Source organism: Monoraphidium neglectum (assembly GCF_000611645.1).
Source record: "Monoraphidium neglectum strain SAG 48.87 unplaced genomic scaffold scaffold00401, whole genome shotgun sequence".
In the NCBI taxonomy this organism is placed as follows: domain Eukaryota; kingdom Viridiplantae; phylum Chlorophyta; class Chlorophyceae; order Sphaeropleales; family Selenastraceae; genus Monoraphidium; species Monoraphidium neglectum.
The window spans coordinates 12,044-21,456 of record NW_014013227.1 but is presented as its reverse complement, the minus strand read 5'-3'; the positions used below and the strand labels follow the sequence as shown (position 1 = coordinate 21,456).

The 9,413-nt window shown below is 66.1% G+C and overlaps 1 protein-coding gene across 1 annotated transcript; it reads left to right on the top strand.

Moving 5' to 3' along the window:
* Positions 1-2,566: 2,566 nt before the first annotated feature.
* Positions 2,567-9,413, top strand: MNEG_3259 (hypothetical protein; the record flags this gene model as incomplete). Its single annotated transcript, XM_014048265.1, has 14 exons — positions 2,567-2,608; positions 3,363-3,407; positions 3,627-3,713; positions 3,991-4,053; positions 4,415-4,576; positions 4,692-4,868; positions 5,146-5,256; positions 5,566-5,669; positions 5,931-6,048; positions 6,432-6,809; positions 7,079-7,289; positions 7,504-8,034; positions 8,251-8,613; positions 8,800-9,413. The coding sequence occupies 14 exons, from the start codon at positions 2,567-2,569 to the stop codon at positions 9,411-9,413; spliced, it is 3,006 nt and encodes a 1,001-aa protein (XP_013903719.1).

Below are 9,413 nucleotides of genomic sequence, written 5' to 3'. Positions count from 1 at the left end.
CCCCGCCGGCCGCGCGCCGCCGGGCGGGCCCAGGGGCCCCGCGCCGCCAGGCGGGCCCATCGGCCGCGGGCTGGCCGGGAAGCCGCCGCCGGGGGGTCCGATTGACGGCGGTCCCATTGGACGCGGCGCGCCGCCTGGCACGCCGCCCGGCGGGCCGCCAGGCGGCCCCTGCGCGCAGGCAGCACGCAGAAAGATATCCCGGTGTGATCAGATTGCAATGTCAAGGCGCGGGCGGCAGAAACCCAGAGATTTGTGTCAGCTCTGCCCCTGCCGCAATAGGTGTGCTGTGAATATGTGCTGCCCGCTGCTCGCGCTGCCGCTCGCGCCGCCGCTCGCGCTGCCCGTCGCGCTGCTGCTCGCACTGCCGCCCGGGCTGCCCCCGCGCTGCCGCTTGCGCTGCCGCTCGAGGTTGAGGCCGCGCTGGCGGCGCTTTGAGCTGTGCAACGGAGGCGTTCCCAAACGCAGAAGATTGCATGGGCACCATGGCCTGGCAATGACATCCACTCATGCGCAGGCGCTGACACCCCGCTTGCAGCGGGTGCGTCTGCATGCCCGCTTATGACACAAGCGCGCTCGCATGCAAACAAGATGCTGTCTGCAGCGACCCGAGGCGCAGTAGGCCCGGCAGCAGCAGCCTTGACCCCGCGGAAGCGGCCAAACCCACCTGGGGCGCCCCGAGGCTCATGCCCTGCATCCCCGCCGCCAGCTGCTGCGCACCCCCCACCAGTGGGCCCCCGCTGCCCGGCGGCCCGCCCGCCGCCGGCCGCGGCGGACCCAGCCCTGCGCCCATCACCGGCCGAGGCGGTCCAAACCCATTGGCTGCTGGGGGCCCGCCAGTGGGGGCGTGCTGCTGCTGGTGCTGCTGCTGCATGGGCGGCACGCCCCCAGGCGGCTGCACGCCGGGGTGCCCTGGCGGCGCTCCCGGAAATGCGCCCGGAAAGGCGCCCGACGGGGGACCCCCGTAAGGCCCCTTGGCGCCTGGCGGCCCGGGCGGCCCGGGCGCCATCGGGCCTGTGGCGGTTCGCGTCGGGTGCAGCGCGAGCGCGCGAGCCAACGTTCTTTGGGGGACAGAGTGGCGGCGGGGCATGCACGAGTGCCTGCAGCAATCCTCTTGATAGATTTCGCTGCTTCTGCGAGACAGGCAGGCAGACACTTGGGGGCTGCACCATGCACGACCAACTGCATCGAGTCGATCTGATCCCAACCGTGCTGCCCCGATTCGACCGGTTTATGCAAAAACTCTGACCTGGCGGGTATTGCGGTCTGGGCTGCATGACCTCAGCAGGCAGAGGCCACGATCTAAAGCGTGCGCTACGCCTACGCCAGAACCGTCTGCATGTGGCCTGGCGTGGACTCTTAACCCAGGCAAACTATGAAAAATTCAATCAAGGCTTGTCGGCAATGGCGTTGCAGCTATGTGCCACTGCTCCCTTTTGCCCAGACTGCAGCACCGCTTCAACCCCCACCCCGACTCCACCCCGCTGTCGTGTGCCAGAAGGCATCAAGGTGAAGTGGAAAAGGTGTAGTGGAAAAGGGGGCCTGGGAACATGTGTGTGCATGTGCGTGTGTTTGTGCGTCTGCATGTGTGTGCGTGTGTGGATGTGTTTTGTGTGTGCAAGTGCTCGTGCGTGTGCGCGTGCGTGTGCGCGCGCGTGAGCGGGGGCGTGCGTGCACATGCATTTGCATTGGCGTATGCATGTGCATGGGCATGGGCTTGTGCATGCACAATAGTTGCGAGGCCTTGCGACGGCAAGCTTGCCTTACAGGGTCAATGTGCGCGCAGCAGGGTTGGTGGCTGGTGCCGGGTTCGCAGGGGCTGCGGCCTGTATTGCGCTGGTAACAATCATGCACCAGGGCCACTGCCAGCTGAACGCAAGGCCCAGCCCGCCCCCCCCCCCTCAGTCACACCCACCCATAAGCATCGGCAAGCATCAGCACCCTCACGCACGGGTGGGAACGGCATGGCGTGCAAGGCATGCAAAGCGTACGATCACATGCTGCGCGTGTATCTGCATGGTGGTATGGGGCGCACAATTCGCCAGAGATTGTTGCGCAGCGGTTGGAGCCACATTAGTAGGCCAGACCGACCCGCCGGCACCAGCTGGAGCAGCTCTCCGCCAGCTAGCGCTGCGCGGCGGCAAAGCAAGGAATCTCGTCATGATCAAATAAATAGGATCTTGATCCCCTTTCAACCTGAACAATCAAGCAGTTTGTCACCTGCGACAGCAAGGCGAAAGCACAGAGGACCGTACGTGCGCTCCCGAGGCGTGCTGAAACGAGGCGAGTCGAGGCAGGTGGACATCACGAGCCACAACTAAATTTAAAAGGGCTTCCATCTCAGGGGGTGAGTGCGGTCGCGGCCAGGGGATTGACAAACGTGTTGCCCTCACTCTTTGCTGTTGATCAGCTTCATCTCGCGCGCACGCCCCGCGGAGAGGGTGCCTACAGAGCGCGGTCGCAGCGCGTTATCTATTTCATCACCATACAAATGCTTGCAGGCGCGTGCGAACCCGAAGTCGTCCGCGGCCGCCGGGGTTGCTGCGGCGTGTGCCACCAAGCACCTGGGATGGCAGGAAAGCCCCCCCTAGAGCCAGAGGAGACGCTACAGGTGGGATTCTGGTGATCAGGCAGTGCATTTCATCCATCTGTGGAGGTTGCGCTGCCTGCGGCACAGCCGAAGCCCAACGAACACACCTTGAACGATCTTTGCCGGCCAATGTACCGCACCCCGCCGTCGCAGGGCCGCGCCGCGGCCGGGCGCAGGCTTGAGTTCGGCCACGACTGCAGGCGAGACTGAGCTTCAGAACTGGAGTTTTGTATGGAAATTTGCAGAGGGCATCGCCGCTCGCAGCGCGGCTGGATCAGCCACTAGGCGCTGTAGTTGCGACCACCTGCAACCGCCCCGCTGCACCCCCGGAGAACCGCGCGGCCCCAGCCCCCTTGCGCACCTTTTCAACTGACTTTGCAAATTGCTATGCGCTACACAGATACCCGGGATGTCGCAGCCAGGCATGCGTGCTCTGCCGCCACAATCCCCTCAAGCAGGTTGGTCAAACGCACACCACCGTGTTTGACCAGCCCCCGCCGTGGACGCACGCCCATGCCTGCATCTTGATTTTGCGGAAATGCAGTGCCGTTCTCGTTGCAAACCAGCCGCGAGCGAGGCCGCGAGCGAGAGGCGGGGCATTTGAGGATTTTTGGCAGCGCGCCTCTGCCGCTCGGGCCTGCGCCGGCGCCGCCAGCGCAGCTGCTGCGGCGCTGGGCAATCGCGAAGTGAGGCGCCGTGCGTTAGCGGATCATCAGGGCTGCGTCAAACACGGCTGACGCCCGCCACACACTGATTGCTTGCTCCTGTTCGGCAGTGTGAGAAGGGAGATGATTTCGATTACGAGTATGCCAATGAGAAGGTGCGGGAACTGAGCGTCATCGCCAAACCGGCCCCAACATCAGCGAGTCAAAGCAGCGGCAGGAGTGCGAGGGCCGCGCTCGCCCACTGTTCTGACAAATCGAAAGCGCGGGTGTGCGCGCATTGTTTGCGGCTCCGTGGAGCGCCCCTGCAGCCGCATTTTCCTCCCCGGCCTCACCCGCCTGCCCGGTATTGCTGTTTATCTTGCCTCATGATTCAGCCCCTGTGCGCCAAGTGCGGGGCGGACATCGAAGTCAGGCTGGAGGGCGCTGCACCAGAGGCGCTGCCGCACGGCGCCAGCGTGCTGGTGAGCGGACTCACATGTATGCGTGGGGGCCGGTGGCCTGCGGGCGCTGGACGGGGGCGAGCGCGGCCTGTGCAACTGGTGGGGAGTTGCAGCAGGGTCGAGGACTTGCCTGGTCGGGACATCGCGGTTTGTGTGCTGGATGTTATCTGGGCAGAACTCAAGCCAGCCAGCAGCTCCGCAGCCGCCTGGAAGCTTCCCACGATGGGTTGTCAACCAGCAGCGGAATTGCACCCCTTGGGTTCTTGATTCGATGCATTGCCCACAACTTGATCACCAGGTGTCCCTGCAGGACGCAGACACAGGCGCGTGCCTCGCCCTGGTTACGCTCCTCGGCAGCAAGGTGGGGCGGTGGGACGGCTCGTCGGTCTGCGACGCACGGGCTGCCGCCTTGCTCGCAAGCTTGCTGCGTGCGTTGCCAGATCTGTCGCTATGGGCGGGCGGGGCCGCGCCGCGCCTCGCAGTCTGTTTTGCGTACCCTGGTCCTGCGATCTGAACTGGCTTTCGCCTTGAGCATGGCGCTCACCCCCCTGCTTCCCTTAGATTTAAAAAAACCCTATGCTTTGTTGCGTGCTGGGTGATGGGAGTATCCTATCATGATCAGCTGAGCCTCAGCCACGCGGGCTCATCTGAGGTGTCAGACTTTTCGCCCCCTTCAACCCACCCCCGCCCACCCGCAAATCAAACCCCGGCCGTCTGCGCAGGCCTCGCAGCCGCAGCCCACGTGCTCCAGCGACGACGACTCGCCGCCCACCGGCCGCCGCCCGGCGGCCGGCGGCGGCGGCGCCGCGGCCGCGCCGCTGCTGGCGTGCGACAGGCCGGGGGTGGTGCTCCCGGAGACTGGCGCCGTGCTGGTGCCTCTGACGGTGAGCTGCTCGACCCCTTTTGACTCCGATATCCATTTTGCCTGCATGAGGGCGGGCTCACCGCGCTGACGGTTTACTCACCCGATCCTGCTGTGTGGCTACCCTTGCGCCGCAGGCCGGCCGCGCGAAGCTGCCCGGGCTGCGCGCCTCTCGCCCCATCAGCACGGTTACGTCACTCGGGGGCGCCAGGGTCAAGGCAGTGCGCGCGGCCGCGGCGGCGGTGGTGGTCAGCGCGGACGGGCGCGTGGTGCCGCTGCAGGGTGTGATGCCCGCGCTGTCGGGGCGCTTCGTGGTGAGTCCAAGCAGCTCGTCTGACGCCCCCATGGCGTCATGGTGGGCGACTGCCGGGTCTCCTTGGGTTGTAATGCAGCCCTGGAGTTGAGCGAGCGGCATCGCTCCCGCAGCCCACATATCTGCCGCTGGGCAGCTGCAGCAGCCCTACGAGCCCCGGGATTGCTGCAGCACATTGAAAACTTTAACAACCCATGCTTCGAAGACCCCGTTGCGGGTCGCCACGTGATCCCTCATACGTGACCCTTCGGATTCCGATCTCCGATACCCGATCTCAGATCAAGTGCCAGCGGGCCCTGGATGACTACAGGAAGGAGGCGTTCCCCAGGGCGGCCGCTGACATCACCGTGGTCAAATACATCGGGGTCGGCACCGCAGCCAAGCTCAAGGTGCGACACACATGCAATATGCATCAACATGATTTATGAAGTTCCCTGCGGAAAGCGTGTCGCCTGCCGCATCCGCGCGCGTCACTGGGAGAAACGAAATTGGTTGAACAGGCGCTGTGGGCGGAGGCCTTCCACAGGGCTGCGGCGCACCCCTGCAAGTTGCGGCCGAATCCGTCAGCTGTCCCTCTGGCACTTTGCACGTCCCGACAACCTCAACCCACGCGCCCACCAGCCTCCATACATTCGACCGCCCCGCACGCCTCCGACACCGCCTCCTGCCCCTGCCTCCCCACCATGCTGCGTCCCCAGGAGAACGCGCGGTCAGAGGAGGCCCTGGGCCCAGAGTGCCCCCTGGATGCGGTCGTCACGGTCGACCACCTGCGCACGGTGGTCAAAGCGGCGGTCAACAACCCGTGAGTGACTGTTCAAGGCCCCCTCCGTCCGCTCGACACCCCTGCATGTGCCGCGTGTCACCGCGTCTAGCCTTGCTCGCGCCGCCTGGGGCGTGCGCAGGCCGATTTTGCTGGGTTTGCTCCCAGCTTGCCGGCGCCAAATGCGCCCGGGCAGACGCCTGTGACAACAGGCATCGCATTGATTCTCAGTACACACGCGCGCGGCGCGCACTTCCCACATCACGCCAACCCGTCGATGACGTCACCTGCCGTCATGTCCAGGGAGGGCGACCTGCACCCCCGGCTGCTGAAGGTGCTCAACATGAGGGGGAAGCTGCAGCACAAGCTGGCTGAGCTGCACACCATCCTAGACACCTGCATCGTGGAGGAAGACGAACAGGTGCGGCCCCCGGCGTGACGTCGCCGACTCCTGGGTGCCTACTTTGGAGGCTTGTTGCCGGGCCTGCCAAGCTGCTGAGCAGAGTGTGGTGTGTGGGGTGTTGTGAGCTGTGTCTCGTGGTTGTTGAGGCATGCGCAGGCTCGACAGGATCAGGGAGGGGGTAGAATTAGTCAGTGGTATATTGGAGTGCATCTGCAGTCCAGGCAGTCCTGGGTGCGCTGACTGGAAGCAGCTGCTCTAACCGTCAGCTGGTCAGCTTGGTGGGTGGCCTGGTCAATGCGGATTGCCGCAAGTGGGGTTTGAGGTTTGCAGCCTCCGTTTGCCATAAACAATGTGCTAAGCACCCCACCCAACCTCCTTGCATGCCACCGCCCGCACCACAGCCGCGCATCTGGCTGCCCGTGGCGCCGCTCGGCGGCCCCGCGGTCGGCCTGCTCTTCCCGGCCAGGCAGGGCGCCCCCCTGTTTGACCGCGCGGCCGCCGTTGTCCACAGCCCAGACGTCAGCAGCAGCGGCAGCAGCGGCGGCAGCAGCAGCAGCAGCAGCAGGCCCGCGCCTCTAACAGCGCTGGCAATCGCAGGCGGCACCACCCTGGCTTTGGGGAGCCTCCCAAGCGCCGCCGGCACTGGCGCTGGCGCCGCGCCGGGCGTTTGGGACGCGCTGGCGCCGGCCGCCGCAGAGGGGCTGGCCAGGGCCGCGGCTACAGCGTGGAAGGCGGAGGGGCACCCGGGCTGGCGCCTGCTCGAGAGCACAGCCGACCTGGTGAGTTTCTGCTGGTGGAGACCTCAGATATCCTGTGTGTAATGCTTGAAGCTAGCTGTCGTTCAGAGGTTCGAAGTCATGCTTTGGAGATTGGGGCTGGTGTCAATCATCTTGATTGGCTTGTTTTCAAAATGACAGACATCGACAGGTGGCACTCGCACAGCAGTGACAGGTGCACTAATTGCACAGCACTCGTGGCACTGGCGCGGCACTCATCTCTCGCCTGCCGAACGCCTTCTCTGTGCCACTTTATCCTGCACTTGCCCCAGACCTTCCTCAGCCGTGGCCCCTTCGCGTCCGCCGTCGCCGCCAGCGGCGCCGCTGCGCCAGACGCACTGCGACAGGCCCTCTTCGGCTCAAACGCCGGCGGCGGCGGCGGCGGCGGATCGGGCTCGCTTTCTGTTGCAGGCCCTTTGCCGTCTGCGCCGGCGCAGGGGCTGCAGCTGCAGGCGGCAGGCTCGGCCGCCTTTCCAGAGTGGGGTGAGTGGCCGCGCGGTGCAGGTACATCCAGCTCCCAAAAGTCATGCCTGATGACATCAGAGTGACGTCATTTCTCTGCGCCTGCAGGTCTGCATGTGTCGGTCGAGCAGCGCATGCCAATCGAAGATGGCCCCCGTTTGAGCTTTGGTGCCATGTCACTCATCGTCCGCTTAGCAACTCCCCTCTGCACCACCAACGGCACACCGCTTTACAGGCAGCGCCAGCTCCACCCCCGGCGCCGCGCTTGCGAGCGGCATCCGCTCCCTCGGCGGCCTGCTCAACCCGCACGGCGCGGCCACTGCAGCGGCTGCTGACGCCGGCGCCGCCTCCGCCTCAGCAGCAGCACCAGCAGCAGCAGCAGCAGCAGCATCAGCAGCAGCAGCAGCAGCAGCGGGCAAAGACATCCTCAGCGGCTGTGATGATGAGCTGCAGCTGGACGATGAGTGGCAGCTGGAAGGCGAGCAGTTACCAGAGGCCGGATCTCTGCTGGCGGCTGCCTGCCAGCTCATGAGTGCAAAGCGCGCCCGCAGCCTCGGACTGGGGGACGCTTCGCTGGGCCAGGCGTGCACGGCTGCGATGCACCCGCCCGGCGCGGCCCTGCCGCCGCTCGCCGGCGGCGGGCGCGGCGGGGGCGCGGCGCCGGCTCCACAGTCGGGCGGGGCGCCCTTCATCGCGGCCGCCGCGGCGGCGGAGGCTGGGGAGGCGCCTGCGGCGAGCGGCAGGCGCGGCTGGCGCAAGACTGACAGTGAGTGATGCCATCCAGATGAGGGACCACAGTACCTTGCCGGTGGCTGCAACCAAATTTAAAATCAGTGCACCAATTTGCCACAGTGCACACAGCAAACGTAAGCTTCCTACATCCCTGCCGCTCCAGCCATTAACGTAGACTTAGTCATGCTGCACTTTGCCCCATTCCCTCAAGATCTTCCGGCTCATGTTTCGCCCGCATTCCCCCCATCAGGCATGGAGCGCTCTGCGCCCCGGGCCCGCAAGTCTTACGATCAAGAGCCAGCCGCCGGCGCCCTCACCGCCGCATTCTCAGCGGCCGCGACTGCGGTGGCCGCGGCATACATGGAGCCAGCGGCTGGCGGGGACACCCGCAGGCAGCAGCAGCAGCAGCAGCAGCAGCAGCAGCAGCAAGAGCAGCAGCTGAGCTCGCCGTCGCGCAGCGGCAGCGGCATCCGGGCGCAGCTGTCGGGCATGCGCCTGACATCAGAAGGCTCGAGCGCGCCGCCAGCCGCTGCGGGCGCGCCGGCGATGGGGGCGGTCAACCGCTGGGTCGTGACGACAGAGGCGCCGCGGCCCAAGGGCGCCCATGGGGCGGGTGAGAGCCAACGCCTGGGTGCTCGCTTTCATAGCGTCTGCGGTGTTGCAATGCATCACTGGTGTCCGATATACGTCTCATTGCATCCGGCTGATTCTCTGGGTTCACGGCTGTACAGTCAATCAATGAGATACACCCATCTCGCATTAAGCCCAAACTCTGAACTCGCACTTATGCACCTTGTAGGTCCGGCAGCAGCATCAGCGGGATCGGCACCGGCGGCGGCAGCGAGAGCTCCTGGGGAGCTGCAGGCGCTTGCCCCTGAGGCCTGCGGCCCGCACCAGCGGCCGCCGCCACCCCTGCCGCACACCGCCTGCGCGACGCCGTTTGCCACGGCGGCGGTGGCGACGACGGCGGCGGCAGCGGCGGCGTCAGATGCCGCTGTGCCGAGGGCGGCAGCGGGGGCCGCAGAGGAGGACGATGCCGCCAGAGACGCTCTGGTGGTGGTCTGCGCCTCCCCCGCCGCGACGCCGGTGACCAAGCCGCGGCTGCTGGCGGCAGCGCCCCGCCCCGCCATGTTCGGCGCCTCAGCTTTCTTCTGCTGCGCTGGCGGCATACCCCCGGCCGACCACGGCCATAGCCATGGTCTCAGCAGCAGCGCAGGCCCTGACGATTACGACGATCTGGTCGGGTCTCTCTTGGACGCCCCAGATCTGCACGAGATGAGCGCAGCCTTGAACAGCTACTCATCCTCGGACGACGGCGGCGGCGGCGATCTGGGGTGCCCCCAGGGGTCGATTGATGGCGGGACCTCGGCCGGCGGGTTTGGGGGGTCGTCTGTCGCGTCTCTGGACTACTAG